Consider the following 19203-nt stretch of genomic DNA (forward strand, 5'->3'; position numbering starts at 1 on the left):
ATACAAAATTCTACAGCAGATAAAACCAATGTGGTGTAAAAATATCAGAACAGTGGTTGTGTTTAGTGGGATTTACCAGGGAGGAGTATGAGAGAACATTATGGGATGTAGCAATGTTTACAGAAGTTTCAGTTACACAAATGTGTACATTCAAAGAAACACTGAATGGTACACTTACAATTTGCGCATGTTTTTATACATGCATGTATATTTCAGCCCCCTAAAATGGTAAAATATTTAGGTGAATTTGTACTGATATCTGCTATTTACCTTAAATGTACCCAAAATGAGGTGGCTTTATTAATGATAGATTGAGGGATGGGTTTCTGAACAGATATGTGATAAACCAATATAGTAAAATGTTAGTGGTAGACTGTAGTGGTGGGTATACAAATGTTTATTATATAATTCTTCCATCTTAGATGTATATTTGAAATCTTTTATAATAAAATGTTGAGAAAGACTCCATAGTGTTTTTCAGAAGAGAAGAGAAAAAAGGGGCTAGATTGAGGATATAGATGACTTAAACTTTCTGCTCATCTCCCTCTCTAGTTGACTTGGAATGAACTGACCTCCACTCCCGGTTCTTGTGTAAACTGGTAGCTTCTTGGCAATATCAACAAGCATCTGCTTTTGGACCTCAGGTCTCTCTTCATTTTCATAGCGCTCCTTGTCTGTATAGGATAAGTGGAACTGAAAGCAGAAGTGAGAAACAAGACTGTTTTCCAAGGTTCACAAAAAATTAAAAACAACAAGAATAATTTTATTTTAAAGATTTTATTTATTTTTAGAGGGCAAGGGAGGGAGAAAAAGAGGGAAACCACTTTAATATACGGTTGCCTCTTGCACACCCTCTACTGGGGACCTGACATGCAACCCAGGCATGTGCCTTGACTGGGAATCAAACCAGCAATCCCCTGCTTTGCAGGCCAGCACTCAATCCACTGAGCTACACCAGCCAGGGCTAATTGCTTTGAAGAAAATATGTGTTACTTATCCTTGAAGCTCAGGTACCTATTTGGCTTATAACTTTCTCTGGATATTTATCTCAATTATCTTATCTGGCTTTTATCTCAATCTTCACACTCTGTGTGCTAAGTGATATTGTTTTATAAATAAAATAAAACTTAGATTAAGTAAAATTTTTACACTCACTCAACTAGTAAGAAGCAAAACTAAGACACAAACCTAGTTCACCTTACTCCAAGACTTGTGCCTTTTCCACTCCATTATACCACAATATGATATTGCATACAGATGTGTGACACCTTGCTGACAGGACCCTACTGATGATTAACATATTTGTTATTAAGTTGTAAATAATTTTCATAAGTGACACTTTTGTAGAATCTGGATGAGACTGCTTGTTATATTATCTACATATTCTAATCTTGCAAATGAGTAGAAACTTAGAAATTTTCACAATTTAAAAAATTTGGTCTTGGCTGGCATGTCTCAGTGAATTGAGTGCTGGCCTGCGAAGTGAAAAAGAGAAGGATCTGATCTGTGTCCAGGCTTTCTGAGTTTAAACCTCATCTCTTCCACTTAATAATTTACAAAATCACTTTTAAACACCAGACACTCAGTTTAAGTTTATTCATCTATACAATAGAGGCAATAACACCTGTTTCACAAGTTGGTGTAAAAGTGCTAGATGGTAACACATTATTAAAAGTCTATTTTTGAGACTCAAGATGGTGTTGGAATAGGGAGAAGCTATACTCACCTCTTTGCAGGACCAAAGTGGAATTACAAATAAAATATAGAATAATCAACCCAAATAGCCAACTGAAGAAGAGCAGAACAGAAGTCTTATAACCAGAGATTTACAAAAGAAGACACATCAAGCCCTAGCTGGTGTGGCTCAGTGGATTGAGTACTGGCCTGTGAACCAAAGGGTCACTGATTCGATTCCCCATCAGGGTACATGCCTGGGTTGCAGGCCAGGTCTCCAGTGGGGGGCACACAAGAGGCAATAACACACTGAAATTTCTCTCCCTCTCTTTCTGCCTCCCTTCCTCCCTGTCTAAAAAAATAAAATAAAATTTTAAAAAATGTCCTCAGGTAAGGATAAAAAAATTAAAGAAAAAAAGAAGACACATCAAGACCGCTCCAAAAAGGATGCCCAGGGCCAGCTTCTTCCATCCCAAGAAGCCCAGAACCAACACATCCAGTGGCCAGCTGCAGACAACATCAGGACAGGATCCAATTAGATTCACAAGAGGCATATCCAAAGGCATATGTTGGCAGGCACCAGACTCTACTGAGAGCTCCACATAGTGTGGTCAGCAGCTACACAGCAGTTAGCACACTGTGGTCGGGGTTGATCCTCACAGTTGGCAAGCCCGAAGGTTGAACCCATGCAGGTACAGGCCAATAGTAATCAAGACTCAATTACAACAGGAGGGCTCACATAATCCACACAAGGAACATTCCTGGAGCACCCAGCTCAGGTGATCAAGGAGACTGTGCCATTGGATCTGACAGGATACCTATTACATAAGGCCACCATACCAAGACCCCAGAGAAGATCTACCTTGCACATACAGAAAAATCAGAAAAAGGCAGCCTAAATGGGGAGACAAAGAAACATGCCCCAAATGAAAGAACGGGAGAAATCTCCAGAAAAAGACCTAAGTAAAATGAAGGCAAGTATAGAGGAAGAAGAAAATGGTTATTAGGATGCTTAAGGAACTTGGTGAGAACTACAACAGCATGAAAAAGGATATAGAAACCATGAAAAAGAGCAAGTCAGAAACGAAGAATGCTATATCTGAAATGAAAAATACACTAGAAGGAATAGAAAATAAAGCAGAAAATTGAATCAGTAATTTGGAAGACAAGGTAGTAGAAAACACCACATCAGAGCACCAAGGAAAAGAAATATTAAAAATGAGGCTAGTTAGAGGAACTTTTGAGACAAAGTATAACAACAGCTGCATCATAGGAGTACCAGAAGAAGAGAGAGAGCAAAAGATCAAGACCTTGTTTAAAGAAATAATGAAAGAAAACTTCCATTACCTGATGAAGGAAAAAGACACACAAGTCCAGGAAATACACAAAGTCCCAAATAAGATGAACCCAAACAGGCCCACATGAAGAAATATCATAATTAAAAGGTCTCTGTTTCTTTTTTATTGAATTAACTGGGGTGACATTGGTTAATAAAATTATACAGGTTTCAGGTGTACAATTCTATAACACATAATCTGTGTATTATATTGTGTTCAGCACCCTAAGTCACACATATTATCATTCTTTTGTTGTGAGTTTCAAATATAGGCAAAGCTGTTAGAAGTCGGATTAGTGGTTACCTTTGAAAGGAAGTTGATTGGGAAGGGACATAAAGGATATTTCTTCTCTTTTTATGATTATTTTTATTGTTTACACTACTACAGATGTACTCATTTTCTCCCATTTGCCTACCTCCACCCAGCCCTCATTCCCCCTTCCCTCAGGCCATCACCACACATCATCATATGTGTCTATGGATTATAAAGAATATTTCTGAGGTGTTAGAAATTCTCAAAATTTAACCTGGATGGTGATTATATGAGCATATATATAGGTAAAAATTCATCAAATTGTAGTCTTTACAGCTTTATTGTTGGAGTAGAATATGTATGTTACACATCAATAAACGAGTAAAACAATAAAATATTGAAGGTAATTTACTGTATCTAAGTTTAAAATTGGAAATGCATAAAATCAAACTCAATTTTAAGATACATTTCTAGTGGTACATTTATATGATATCATGCCATGTTTTTGTAAAGTGAGAGCTAAGCCCTGCCAAGGCATATGTAGAAATATGTAGGGGCATTTTGGGTTGTTACAATGAATATGGTGCAGTAGGAACATTTAATTCGTGGAGGTACAGGGTGCTGAGGATTCTGTAATGAACTGGACAGATGCACAAATCCAATAATTTTCTCAACCAAAAGGTTGAGATCAATGTTATAAAATAGTAACTAAATAATGTAAATTTAACAAATAAACAACTAGTTATTTTGTTTCCTTAGAAGAAAATTATACTGACTAACTCAAAGGTTGTCACAATTATTTTTAACTTTGATAATACTAGCACCTTGGGGCAACGCTTTAATTTTGGGGGTGTCTTTGGGAATATAACTTTCTGGTAGTTATATTGTTACTGCTTGCATGTGATGAATACCTTGTGGTTATTTGACAAGTTGTTTTTCATTTGGAATCATAGGCCATGCCTGGATGCCCAATTTCTGGCACTAACCAAGCCTTTTTGGGGATTAGAATACCATGAGCCAGCAAATGAAGTTCTGGTGGGGCAACTGGCGATAGAATAGGATATAGGTGATAGAAAAATTAATATTTTGGCTGTTAATTAGGCCCCAAAGACTCACCTTTTCTTTTTACCAAATAAAAATTATGAAGATGGGGAGTGCTGCTCAGAGCTGGGACCTTCAGAGTGTGTCTCCCTCAGAGGCTCCTGTCCAGGTTCGGATGGCCGCGACTGTGAAGAAGGGGAGAGGCAAAGTACTTGCTTCCCTCCTGCATCTCAGATTAGCACCAACCAAAACAGGAGACTCTTTTGATCAGTCCTTCACAGTCTCAGAGATTCTGCTCTGCCGAGTTTGCTTCTGCAAGGGGGATGGCTGGTTCCACCCAGCCCGAACCAGCAGTGTGCTGCTTCTGGGGGAGCTAGAGTTTGAGACTCTAGCAGAGACTAAGTGGTATGGCTCTAGAGTAGTGGCACTCCCTAGCCCCCACTGAAACACCACCATGCTGTCCCAACCACCCTCCCAACCCCAGTCAACCCATCCTACTGAACTTGCACCTTATAGAAAGGTCTGTGGGTAGTGGCTGGCCTGGGCCCACACTACAGTTTTTGTTCAGAAGGCTCTGGAGCAAGAGCAAGTCCAGGCAATTTCACTGAAAGGCAGAATAGCCAACAGATGGAAATGGACCTCAGAAAGCCTTGCACTTTGAATCGATATGTCTCCAGCTCAGGGCTGCAGGAAGCTGACCCTCATACACAGCATGACCTTTCCAATACATATCCAGGCCTATCAGATACAGTCACAAACAATGAGTAGCATGGTAACTCTCCAGAATGGTAGCCCCAAATATGTTACATACAACATCTGACATTGACCTGCACCAGATCCGGCCCAAGAACAACAAAAGGTGAGCTTCAGACTACACCAGAGCTCTACCCAACTAGCCACACAAGTAGCATACTCAAAGGAGGGTTTCAGCAGGCACCAGACCCTGCTGGGCACAAATTCAACTTGTGGGGTAGCCCATGCACAGTGATAGAGGTCTATCCTTATAATCAAACCACCTGAGATTTAACTCTACCCACATGTGCATCAACAGCATTTCAGACTCAACTACAACAGGAGGGCAAACTAACACACAAGAAACATTCCAAGAGCACCTACCTCAGTTAACAAGAAAGATTTTGCTATGGACTCCCACAAGACATCTCATCACAAAGCCATGATAAGAGATTTGGGAGTGATAGCAAAACCACCTAATACACAAAGACACACAAAAGGCAGGCAAAATGGGGAGGCAAAGAAACATGCCCCAAATGAAATAACAGGAGAAGTCCTCAGAAAAAGAATTAAATGAAATGGAAGCAACCAAGATATCAGATACAAAGTTTAAAACAAATGGTTATAAGGATGCTCAAGGAACTTAGGAGAAGAATGGACAATCTCAGTGAGAACTTAAACAAAGAGATCATAAACATTAAAAAGGACATAGAAACCATAAAAAAGAACCAGTCAGAAATGAAGAACACAATATCCAAAATGAAGAATATACTAGAAGGCCTCAATAACAGGTTAGATGAAGCAGAGGATAAAATGGGCGAATTAGAGGAAAAGGTAACAATAAGCACCCAAAGAGAATATTTTTAAAAAAACAGAATTAAGAGAAATAAGGGAAGTCTAGGGGACATCTGAGACAACATCAAGCATAACAACATCCGCATCATAGGAATACTAGAAAGAGAAGAGAGAGAGCAAGGGATAGAAACGCTGTTTGAAGAAATAATGGCAGAAAACTTCCTTAACCTGGTGAAGGAAAAAGACACACAAGTCCAAGAAGCACAGAATCACAATCAAGATGAATTCAAACACGCCCACACCAAGACATATAATTAAAACGGCAAAGCATAAAATCAAAGAGAATTATTATAGCAGCAAGAGACAGTTACCTACAAGGGACCTGGCAAAAAGCTGTCAGCTGATTTTTTAACAGAAACATTTCAGGGCAAAAGGGATTGGCAAGAAATATTCAAAGAGATAAAAAGCTGCCCCATCATATTTTCCTGAGTCTCATTAATGGTCTGAAATCTCTTTCTTTTCAATGGTGGTTTTAGTTTTGGGAAAAGCCAGAAGTCGTGGGGCACTAAATCTGGCCTGTAGGGGGCTGAGTCACTGGAGTGATTTGATGTTTCACCAAAAAAACTCTGCACAAGATATGATGCATGAGCTGGTGCATTGTCATGATGAAGCTGCCAATTAGTAGTTGCCCATAGTTACAGCCTTTTGAATCATTTGAATAGTTTCTGTGGAGGAATGTTCAAACTTAAAGCAAAATTTGATGGAGATTGATTACTCTACTTGCTCAGTCATTTTTAATGCAATTGCCATACAGTATACATGCTCACTCAATGGTGTCTACCACCCCCACTGACTAGAACAGTGAAGTTCTAGTCAGTATTCACACATGAACATTCCAGTCCATTCTCCTTGGCTGCCAGGTTACATTGGTGTAGCTCACACCGTTCTTGTTATATTAACAACAGCTGGAGTTTTTCTGGACAGACCTCAGTATATATCTTGGATAATAATCTTTTTGCAAGTATAAAGTTTGCAAATATTTTTCTCATTCCATATATTGCAATATCATCGTGTTGATTGTTTTCATTGCTATGTAAACAGTTTTCCGTTAAATGTACTTGCTCTTGTTTATTTTTGGTTTGGTTGCACATACTTCTGATGTCAAAACCAAAAAAAAAAAATCACGCCAAGACCAATTTCAGGTAGGTTTTGTTTTCTAAGAATTTCATGGTTTGAGGTTTTATGTTTAAATCATTTTATTCCATTTTAAATTATTTTTTGAATGGAGTAAAATAAAGGTCCAATTTCATTTTTTTGTACACACATCCAGTGTTTCCACCAACATTTACTAAAGAGATTATTATTTTTCCATTGTGTATTCTTGGCAACTTGTTGAAGATTAGTTGACTATATATGCATGTGTTTATTTCTGGGCTCTTGATTCTGTTCCATTTATTTATGTGTCTGTTTTTACGTCAGCAATATACTGTTTTGATTACTATACCTTTATAACATGATTTGAAGTCAGAAAGTATGATGCCTCCAGCTTCTATAAATCTACAGGCTCACAGAGCTACAGAGGCTCTGGAGTCTGAGGCATAGGCTCCATTGACTTAGGTACATGCACTTGCTGAGCAGTAATGGAACTAGAGTCCAAAGAGCAGCTATATGTGGTATATACATGAGTCTGATATGGTGGCAACTCGGATCTTAAGTTTGAAGACTTGTGGAGAAGCTATGGTAATGGATCCTAGAGCACAGGTGCATATACTTCAGCAGTACTCCAGTTTCCATGTTGTGAACACTTGCAGAGTAGCCATGGATCCAGGGTCCAGAGCACAGGTGTGTGTAGAATGATAGTGTCTCTGGGATCTGTGGCATGAGATATCATGTGTTGTTAGTGGCTCTGGTACTGGTATAGGCAGAGTGGCTATGAAGCCAGAGTTTGCAGGATGGCCATGGGTGGAATGGCTGTTATGTTGGCATCTAGTGGCAAGTACATGTAAAGCATCCATGGCTCTGGGGTCTAGAGAAAGCACAAGGTTGTGGGTAGCATCCCCAGTACTCAATGGCACAACACGGGCTTCTTTTTGTAAGGAGGTCTCAGCAGCATCCCACTTTAAGGACAGTCTGTGGCAGTGATGGCTATTGGTTACCTCAGTGGCAAAAGCTGCCAGTATCCTCTGTGGTGGAGACTGCTGGGGTCCATACCACCAGACATTTTGAGATCCTCTGCTGTTAAAACTGTGGAAATTCACAGCTGTGCCAGGGGCTATTGAGGTCCTTGGTGGCAAAAGCTGCCAGAGTCCTCTACAAAGACGACCACTGGTGACTACATTAGTACCTGTTGTGTGGCTGATACTGTTAGCACCTGCCCTGTTTCTTTGTTCTTAGCCTTCTCAAGATATCGCCATCAAATTAATTTTCCTAGCAATCCTTCCTGTATGATTATTTTCCATTTTTTGTTCCACTGTGTTCCTGCAGGTACATAATTAGACTCTTTAGCCCTCCCATGGCTATTTTCATTCAAGCATAGCTGTCTGTTGTTTTTGGCAGGGGGACAAAGGCCAGTATCTTCTACTTTGTCATCTTTCTGACATCACTGAGATCTTTTTCTTCCTCATATCTTGCAGCAGTTTTTGTCTTAAAATCCCCCTTATGTGATGTTAGTACAGCTCCCCTTGTTGCTATCTTTAGGTTACTATTTGCTTGGAATAATATTTTCCATCCTTTCACCTTTGATCTATTTATGTCTTCAGTTCTAAAGTGACTCATTTGGCCCTGGCTGGTGTGGCTCAGTGGATTATGGCCTGCAAACCAAAGGGTCACCAGTTCAATTCCCAGTCAGGGGACATGCTTGGGTCCCCAGTAGGGGGAGCATGAGAGGCAACCACACATTAATGTTTCTCTCCCTCTTTCTCCCTCCCTTCCCTCTGTCTAAAAATAATATAATCTTTAAAAAAGTGAAGTGACTCATTTATAGACAACATAAAGATAGGTGATGCCAATCCATTACATAAATATATGCCTTTCAATTGGATAGTTTAATTCATTTATATTTCAAATAATTACTTATAAGAAGAACTTGTACAATTTTTCTATTTATTTTCTATATGCTTATATCTTTTATGTTCATCAATTCTTGCATTACTGCCTTCTTTTGCATTTATTTTTTTTATTGTGTACCAATTTGATTCCTTAAATGGTAAATTTTAAACCAGTATTTTCTTTAATGTTTGCAGGCTGTTTAAGTCTCCTCCATTGTTTTTTTTTTCTACTTAGAATTAAAACTGTTTTATAGTAGTTACATAATAGAAATGCCTGGTATAATTACAAATTTTTTGATAAATATTCCCAAATATTGCAGGAAACACTTTGATTCAAGGAGCACAATTTGAAAATGATCAATTTAACTATTGCAACTTTTTCCTAACAGTTGTCTTCCACAGTCTCACTGGGTTCTAAAATAATAGCTTCATAGAATTGAACTAGACGAGTTTTCAGAATCCAAATGGGTTCTTGTTTCTCTAATTATATCACCAATGCAGGTAGTGGTTTTCTAGTATTAGATATATCCATGGCTGGTGATTTCACGAATACCTTCAATAAGCAATCCTACACTTAATCTATCTTTATCACCAAGATTCCTTTTGAAATATTACCCTTAATCTCGATTTTTGTAATAGAAAGCTTTTAGCTTCTCTTTTTGTCCTTTTCTTGCATTATTGGCATTTCTACTTGCCTCTGTTTTTTAGGCTTTATGAAATAACCAGTATTCTTACCTTCTGATTTGGCTGTTGTGGGAGTGTAAAAATAGACTTCCAGTAGGTCCAGGTAAAGAACACAAAGATGGCATGGTAGAATATGAGGTAGATAACTGAAATTTAAGAAAATAAAACAGTGTTTATACTATCCTTTTGTCTACTTCTAAGAGTTCAAAAAGACATAAAGCTCAACAACAAACTTGTACTTTGTTTTTCTAGTAGCAATTATTTTTTTAGTATTACTATGAAACATTAACTTTACTTTTTCCCACACAGTGACAGTAACAAGTTACAATGACAAATTTTGAACCAGGGATGTTCTGGAAGTTGCATGTTTTAAAAGTTGGCATACAGTTCTGGGAATAAAGAGGTAATGTTCCTTATGACAATATGGGGAAACTACTATAACTAATTGTCATTAACTCTACCACTGTGGGTGATGAAAAATAATAACAGTATTTGAACAACACTACATGGTTTAGAGTGTGCATTCATAATATTTCATTTAATTTTTTAATATGTTTCTCAGACAAGTAATAGGATAGGGATAGTTAACTATAGGAGTAGTTGATTAACCATAAGGGTTAATTCACACAGCTACTCTAAAATGTAGCCAGATTTTAAAAACAGGAATTCTGACTCTAAATCACAAGTTCTTTTCAATAGCTCCAAAGACTACATACTTTGAAAATGTGAGGTGTACCTTTGGGACCATTATAAAAGTGGTTATCCACTTCTTATCTTTTTATGCCCTTTGCCTCCTGGATAGTTCTTGTGATATGGGAAATGTGAGCATTCTTCATGAAGGTCATTGTAAGACTGAAGGTCAGCTTACTATTTCATTTTGAATTCTTGCATAGTAAGGTCTTGTTCCCTTTTTAAAAACATACTAAATTTATTTGTGTGACATTTGCTAATAAAATTATGTGTATCAACTGTACAACTCTATAATATATTATCAGTATATTGCATTGTGTATTTTCTTGAATATGGGTGGTGACCACAAGGTCTTATAACTTCAATCTATCAGAAATATTCATGGGAATGATGTCACAGAAATGTTAATGGGGCTGAGACTTGCATACATTTATAGCAGAATTTTTAAAAAGTAACTATACTCTGTTGGTAGAGTGCCCCCAGCCCCGTAAGATTTCTTTCTTATGTGGTTAACTTCTGTAATTATAAAATCTCCTTTCAAATTCAAGCAGCATAAAGTAAAAAGTAAATGTCCATCCCACACATACATCTAATTTCCCACCTCACCTTCCTAAGTCATAATACCTGTTTGGTTTGGTGTTTGCTGTATATCATTCCAGACCTTCTTATTTTTATATGTTTCTATAAATATATATAAACATAATATACATGTAGAATTTTTATATTTAAAAGTTTTTCATTGTAAAAGTTTTTCAGATGCCCTGCCTACTGTGGCTCAGTGGATTGAATGAATGCCAGCCTGTGAATCAAAAGGTTGCTGGTTGATTCCTGGTCAAGGCATGTGCCTGGGTTGCAGGCTGGGTCCCCAGCAGGGGGTGCTTGAGAGGTAACCACACATGGATGTTTCTCTCCCTCTCTTTCTCCCTCCTTTCCCCTCTATAAAAATAAATAAACATCTCCAAAATATACAAAGAACTCACACGACTTCACTCTAAGAAGACAACTAACCCAATTAAAAAATGGGGAAAGGACTTGAACAGACACTTCTCCAAGGAGGACATACAGAGGATTCAGAGACACATGAAAAGATGCTCAATATCGCTAAAAATAAATAAATAAAATATTTTTTAAAAGTTTTTCATTGTATTTCTGTTTTTTAATTGTTCAAATACAGTTGTCTCCATTTTTTCACCCCCACTTTCCCCACCCCACCCAAACCTCCCACCCTCTATCCTTCCCCGCTTTGGCTTTGTCCATGGGTCCTTTCTTTATACATGTTCCTTGACAACCCTTTTCCTTCTTTTCCCTGTTATGTCCCTCCCTCCTCCCCTCTGGTCACTATAAGTTTGTTCTTTATTTCAAACACAAGATTCAAAATTAGAAGATATAAAATAGTACACAGTAAAAAGTCTCCCTTCTATCCCTGTCCCTCAGCAACCCAGTTTCCCTCCATGGAATCAAGAAATGTCACAGTGTCATGACTTTATTCTGTATTTTTTCATATTTTATGCATACAAAGCACCACAACAGTATACAATACACACTGTTTTCCACATTATTTCTTTTTCATTTGCTATGTTACAGATTGCTCACTTAATATAACTGAGAGAGAGGGAGATTCTTTTTTAATTAAACATTGTATTTATTTTAAAGGTTTTATTTATTTTTAGAGAGAGGGTAAGGGACGGAGAAAGAGAAGGAGAGAAATATCAATGTGTGGTTGCCTCTCACACGCTCCCAACTTGGGACCTGGCCTGCAACCCAGGCATGTGCCCTCATTAGTAATTGAACTGGTGACTTTTTGGTTCACAAGCTGGCATTCAATCCACTGAACCACACCAGCCAGGGCAAGAGTAAGATTCTTCATTCTCTTTTTTTTTTATATTTTATTTATTTATCTTTTTAGAGGGGGAGGGAAGGAGAGAGGAAAGAAACATCAATGTATGGTTGCCTCTCATGCATCCCCTGCAGGGAACTGGCCCCTGCCGGAAACTGGCCTGCAACCTAAGCATGTGCCCTGACTGGGAATCGAACTGCGATCGTCTGGTTCGCAGGCCCGCGCTCAATCCACTGAGCTACACCAGCCAGGGCTCTTCATTCTCTTTTTAAAAAGTTGCATGGAGATTCAAGATAGCAGCGGAGTGGGTAGAAGTTATACTTACATCTTCCCAGGACCAAACTGGAATTACAACTAAAATATAAAATAATCAACTTGAAAAACCAGCTGAAGAGTACCTGAACAGAAGTCTTATAACCAAGGATTTACAGAAAAAGCTACATTAAGACAGGTGGGAAGGATGGAGATGTGAAATGGGTAGAGCATTGCCCTCCTTAGAGCATCAGTCTGGGGAAATGTTACAGCTCCACCTTCTGGACTCCCTGTCACACCATCCTGCAGCACTCACACCCTGCCGAAGGGACAGCTGCCTGGGTAGAGGTATAGAGGTCTGAGAGACCTCTATACCAGGTGTCAGCTACTGGGTTTTGTGGCTCTGTGGTAAGAGTCACTCCTCTGTTACTCCCAAGACTAACAGGCAATCGCACTTATGGAAAATATGCTACCCACACTCTCCCAACTCCTGACAGCCCTGGCCTGCTGAGATCTGCCTCCTGGCAGACTTTAAGACAGACTGAGTTGTGTGGCCCTAGGAAGGAGGCCATTTTTTCCTTCCAGGCCTAATGAGTGCAGAGCCCTTCTTTACAAAGCCAAATCTTGAACTGTTCCGGCTTGATAAACACTACTGGCCTCACCCTGCTGCATCTCAACAGTCTGTGGGCAACTGATAGGTGCCCATTACACTTTTTATACCCTGAGACATTTGCTGAAAGACCTCAGACCCAACACTGGCACCAAGATTTAGCCTGAATGTATCTGGTGAACACTACTCACCCCTACCTGGTGATTCACTGAGAACCATCCTCATGCAACTCAAGTACAGCCAGAGACCCCTTACCACATAGAGAATTTTTTAAATGGTTATAAGGATGCTCAAGGAACTTAGCGAGAACTACAATAGCATAAAAACATAGAAATGAAGAATACAATATCTAAAATAAAAAATAGACTACAATAGCCCTGGACGGTGTGGCGCAGTGGATTGAGCACCAGTCTGTGAACCAAAGGGTTGCTGATTCAATTCCTAGTCAGGGCACATGCCTGGGTTGCAGGTTAGGTCCCCATTTGGGGGCATGTGAGAGGCAACCAATCAATGTTTCTCTCGTACATCTATGCTTTGCTTCCTCCCTCTCTCCCTTTCCCTATCTCTAAAAAGAAATAAAATGTTTTAAAAAATAGGCTACAATGAATAAACAGGTTGGATGAAAAAGAGGATCGAATCAGTGACTTGGAAGACAAGGTTACATAAAACACACAATTTGAAAACCAAAAAGTAAAGGAATTTTTTTAATGAGGGTAGTTTACAAGACCTTTGGGATAATATGAACTGTGAAAATATCTGCATCACAGGGATACCAGGGGCGAAGACAGAGAGCAAGGGATTGAGAACCTATTTAAAGAAATATCAAGTAGCCCCGGCTGGTGTAGCTCAGTGGACTGAGTGCGGGCTGCAAACCAAGGGGTCGCTTGTTTGGTTCTCAGTCAGGGCACATGCCTGGATTGTGGGCCAGGTCCCCAGTGGGGGCCTGCGAGAGGCAACCACACATTGATGTTTCTCTCCCTCTCTTTCTTCCCCCCTTTCCCTCTCTCTAAATACAAATAAATAAAATCTTTTTTTTAAAAAAGAAATATTGACTAAAAAATTTCTTTAATGTGGTAAAGGAAAAAGACATGCAAGTCCAGGAAGTACAGATAGACCTAAACAAGTTGAACCCAAAGAGGCTCACACCAAGATATATCATATATAAACAGCAAAGTCTGAAGAGGAGAGAATCTTATAAGCCACAAGAGAAAGACAGTTAGTTACCTACAAGGAGCTCCCATAACACTGCCAGCTGATTTCCTAACAGAAACATTTAAGGCCAGAAGAGATTCCCATGCCATGAAATATTCAAAGGGATGAAAAGCAGAGACTTACAACTGGCAATATTTTCCTCATAAAGGCTATCATTAAAAGTTGAAGGAGAAATAAAGAACTTCCAAGACAAGAAAAAGTTAAAGGAGTTTGTTACCATCAACCAGTATTACAAAAAATGTTAAAGGGTTTTCTTTAAGAAGAAGAAAAATTAAAAATCAGAGGAACATAGTTGAATGAATAAAATGGAAATAGATATATACCTATCAATAGTCAATTTAAATGAAAGTGGCTTAAGTGTTCCAATGAAAAGACATAAGGTAGCTGAATGGATAAAAAATAAGACTCATATATATTCTGTCTTCCAGAAACTCACCTCAGATGAAAGATACACAGATACTAAAAGTAAAGGGATGGAAAAAGACATTTTATGCAAATGGAAAGGATAAAAAGCTGGAGTAGCAATACTTATATCTGACAAAATAGACTTTAAAACAAAGGCTACAGTAAGAGACAATGAAGAACACTACATAATGATAAAGGGAACAATCCAACAAGAGGATATAACCCTTGTAAACATTCATGCACCCAAAATAGGAGCACTTAAATATGTAAAGCAAATCTTAATGGACATAAAAGGAGAGGCTGACAGAAATACAGGCATAGTAAGGCATTTAACACCCCATTGACCAATGGACAGATCTCCCAAGCAGAAAATCAACAAGAAGAAGGTGGTCTTAGATGACACACTAGATCAAATGGATTTAATTGATATCTTCAGAGCATTTCATCCCAAAGCTGCAGAATATACATTCTTTTCAAGTGCACATGGAATGTTTTTTTAGGATAGATCACATGTTAGAACGTAAAACAAGTCTCAATAAATTTAAGAAAACTGAAATAATATCAAATATCTTCTCTGGCCACAATGCTGTAAAACTAGAAATCAATCACAGGAAGAACCCTGAAAAACATGCAAAGACATGGAAGCTAAATAACATGTTACTAAACAGTGCATGGGTTAACAATGAGACAAAGGTAGAAATCAAAAGATGATTTAAAAAAATGAAAATGAAAACACAACAACCCAAAAATGTGTGGGACACGGGGAAAGCCATTCTAAGAGGGAAATTCATAGCATTATAAGCCTATCTCAAGAAACAAACAAACAAAAAGCTCATAAGCAATCTAACTTTACGCTTAAAACACTTTTAAAAGAGCACAAAGTAATGAAATAGAAGGAATGAAATAATAAAAAATCAGATCAGAAGTAAATGAAATCGAGTCTAAAAAACAATAACAAAAATCAATGAATCCAAGAGCTGGCTTTTTAAAAGATAAACAAAATTGACAGACCCTTAACAAGACACATAAAGAAAAAAGAGAGAGGACCCAAATAAATAAAATCAGAAATAAAAGAGTAAAAGTACAATTGACACCAAAGAAATAGGAAGGATTGTAAGAAAATACTGCAAATAACTATATGCCAAAAACTGGACTATCCGGATGAAATGAATAAATTCCTAGATGTATAAACTTCCAAAACTAAATTGGGAAGAATCAGATAATCTGAATAGACAGATAACTAGCTTAGCTGAAACAGTAACCAAAAAAACTTTCAACAAACAAAAGCCCTGGATTGGATAACATTACAACTGAATTTACCAAACATTCAGGTAAGAACTAAGACCTCTCCTTTTCAAACTATTCCAAAAACTTGAAGAGGAGAGAAGACTCCCAAGCTCATTTTACAATGTCAGCATTATGCTAATTTCAAAACCAGACAAAGAAATAAAATTATAAATCATTAAGCCTCATGAACATACATACTAAAACCCTCAACAAAATATTAACAAACTGAATACAGCAATACATTAAGAAGTTCATACACCATGATCAAGTGGGATTCATACTAGAAATGCAAGGCTTATATAATCCACAAAGCAATAAATGTGATATACCACATAAACAAAATGAAGGATAAAAACTGCATGACCATATCATCTATTAGATACAGAAAAAGCATTTGATGAACTCTAGCACCCATTTATGATATAAACTCTAAGCAAAGTGAGAATAGAGGGATTGCACCTCAACTTAATAAAGGCCACATGTGACAAAACCACAGCCAACATCATATTCAATGGGCAAAAATTAGAAGCATTCCCCTTTAAGATAGGGAACAAGACAGGGATGCCCACTTTCACTTCTCTTATTCAACATAGTACTGAAAGGATTTTGCAGAGGGTTTTGAACAGTGGAAGAAACTCTGGGAAAACTGTGGGAGGTCCCCAGGTGCCTACTTTGAAGGGGACTGACGCGTCCTTGTCCTGTGTACAATATTTCTTATATTTCGTTATCTTCTTCAATAAATGTCTCTGTTTTAACATTACATGGCTGGACACTTTCTGGACTGACCTTGTACATCATCTTATTTCATGCTCCATACAACCATGAAAGGTAGGTACTGTTAGCCCCATTTTACAGACAAAGAAAGTGAAACTTAGTGAAGTTAAGTTCCCCATGGTCATATATATACTCAGTGGCAAAATCAAGGTTTGATCGCAGGTATATTTAACACCCAAGTCTGTGCTTATCTGCTCCTGATACAATGTTCTTAACAGTACATTACAGATTAAAATTTATGAGGTATTATATTAGATTCCTAGGACTGTCATAACAAATTACCACAATCTAAGTGGCTTTACAAAAACAAAAACTTATTCTCTTACAGTGCTGGAGGCTAGAAGTTGGAAATTAAGGTGCAGGCAAGGTCATGGTCTCTTGGAAGGCTCCAGGGGAGGATCCCTCCTTGCCTCTTCTTAGCTTCTGGCAGTTCCTGAAAATTCTTCTTGTTCTTTGGTTTGTGGCAGCATAACTCTAAACTCTGCTTCTGTTTTCACATGGCCATCTTTTCTCTGTATCTGTCTATGTATCCACCTTTCCCTCTTCTTATACAGATGCCAGTAATAGGGCCCACAAAATCCAGTATGATTTCAACTTAACTTAATTACACCTACAAAGACCTTATTTCCAAATTAAGTCACATTCACAGGTTTCAGGTGGACACTAATTTTGGAGAGACATTCTTCAACCTAGTAGAGGAACCACTGAGCAGACAGAAAAATGGGGTGGGGATGGGTGGGGAACTTTTACAGTATGTTTTAACTATGGTTTTCTTGAGCTGTGGAGACAATAACAGGTTATGTGTTTGAGGCTTTCATTTCTTTGTCCCTTATATTTTCTTTGTGTATGCCAAACAATGTTCCTGCTGGCAGTCATACGCTGTACTGTATCTTTAATAGTGCAGTGTAATTTGAAACAAGTCACAAGAGAGGCACGGGGTTAGCAAAGACCTCAAATAGTCATTAGGTCTACTAGTGTGCTTCTAGGCAAGGCTCACTGATTCATGCCAGGTAGTTGCATGTCTGATACTTTCTGAAAAGGAGGTTCCACAGCATCTCCTAGTGTTCATTTGCCTTAGTGTTCAGAAGTTCTTGACAGGTCTAACTTTCAACCTTCGGATTACAATTTAATTTAATTTGAGTTTATGAATTCCTCTGTATTTGAGAATCCTAACATAAAAAATGCTACAAGTGAGATTGTTAATACTTAACATTTACAAAGCAGTTTATTTTACTGCTGTATACATTTACTTTCTGTAGTTTAAAAGAAATCAGTAAGATGTTACTAAACTAGCATCGTTTTACAGAATTTGAGGTTCATGGAAGCTGAGTTACTTACCAAAGATAACAAAATTAGTAAATGGTAGTGCTGGAACACCAACCCAGATATTGTCTCTGAATCCTGCATTTTGTCCCATGTTGCTCCAATGTAGACGAAGCAAAATTTAATCTTATTTTTTATTTTACTATATTGATAAAATCAAGAGTTATCAGGTGCAAAGTGCTTTGGGATCACAGAATTCTAGAGTCAAAAGGTACCTTGAAAATCATACACTGTGGCAACATAATCTCCTAAAGAGCTCGAATTCTGTAATTAGACTGATGCTCCCAGGAAGGCTTTGAACTCAGTGGGGTTTACAAATGACAATCTATACTGGTGTGATTGAGTTACTCATAAGACACAAAACATGAAGATATAGTACTTTGAACACTGGAAAAAAGAGTAAATGAGCATCAGGTTTAAGGATGAAGCTCAAGTAAGCAAATAAGGGAGTGGTAGATTGAAAAGTAAAAGAGAAGTGCAGGTTTGCTTAAGAGCATGGAATTTGAAGTGAGAAAGTTCTGGGTTTAAAGGCTACTATTTACTAGTTAGATTACCTGGGATGTTATTTAACCTCTCTAAACTTCAGTTTCCTTCTCAATAAAATGGACATAAGTGTGTGTATATATAAAATTTACTGTGCTAGGTATCCTGCTAATCTTAGCAGGATACTTAACACAATAAATTACAGTTTTCAATAATAATAACTATTATTATTATTCCTACTATGGTAGAACAATACCTAATCCCCCACCTAAGTTATTTTAAGTGTTTATTGCAGAAAGTATTTATTTTATATACGATTTCTTACCGTAAGAACAATACATAAGAATAAGAGGCAACTCAAGACTTACTCTAAGGTGTTTTACTTACCACTGTTTTGCTTTACACACATTAACTCATTAAATTTTCACAACTTTATGAACTAGGTACTGTTAACAATTCTATTTTACACATGAATAAGATGAGCAAAAGGAGGGTACATAATTTACTAAGAAGTATTGAAGGCAGGATTTGAATTTAGACAGTTCAGCTCCAGAACTCATACTTTTAACTATTATGACCTACTATCTTCCCATAACTCCATGGCCTCTATAACCAACACCTCTGTTGAATAAGTAGTAGCAAAATGGAGCTCTAAACAGCAAAATATGAATGCTTTATAGTTAATGAATTATAATAATATCCATGAAATGAGAATTAAAAGTGACTATACATGTTGTAGACCACTCTGCCTGGTTCTAGGAATTGTAT

At 37.7% G+C, this 19203-nt stretch overlaps 1 protein-coding gene across 1 annotated transcript in view; it reads right to left on the reverse strand.

Annotated features, from left to right (window-relative positions):
• ZDHHC15 (zDHHC palmitoyltransferase 15) overlaps positions 1-19203 on the reverse strand; it is a 78292-nt gene that overhangs the window by 43348 nt on the left and 15741 nt on the right. Inside the window, exons 3-4 of the mRNA XM_037038589.1 lie at positions 9614-9708; positions 573-693 (exon numbers count right to left, since the gene is read on the reverse strand). Coding sequence (XP_036894484.1) covers positions 573-693; positions 9614-9708 — 216 coding nt within the window. The remainder of the gene's footprint in view (positions 1-572; positions 694-9613; positions 9709-19203) is intronic.

The sequence above is a fragment of the Sturnira hondurensis genome, unplaced genomic scaffold (genome assembly GCF_014824575.4).
Source record: "Sturnira hondurensis isolate 20B ecotype Veracruz unplaced genomic scaffold, ASM1482457v3 Scaffold0024651, whole genome shotgun sequence".
NCBI lineage: Eukaryota > Metazoa > Chordata > Mammalia > Chiroptera > Phyllostomidae > Sturnira > Sturnira hondurensis.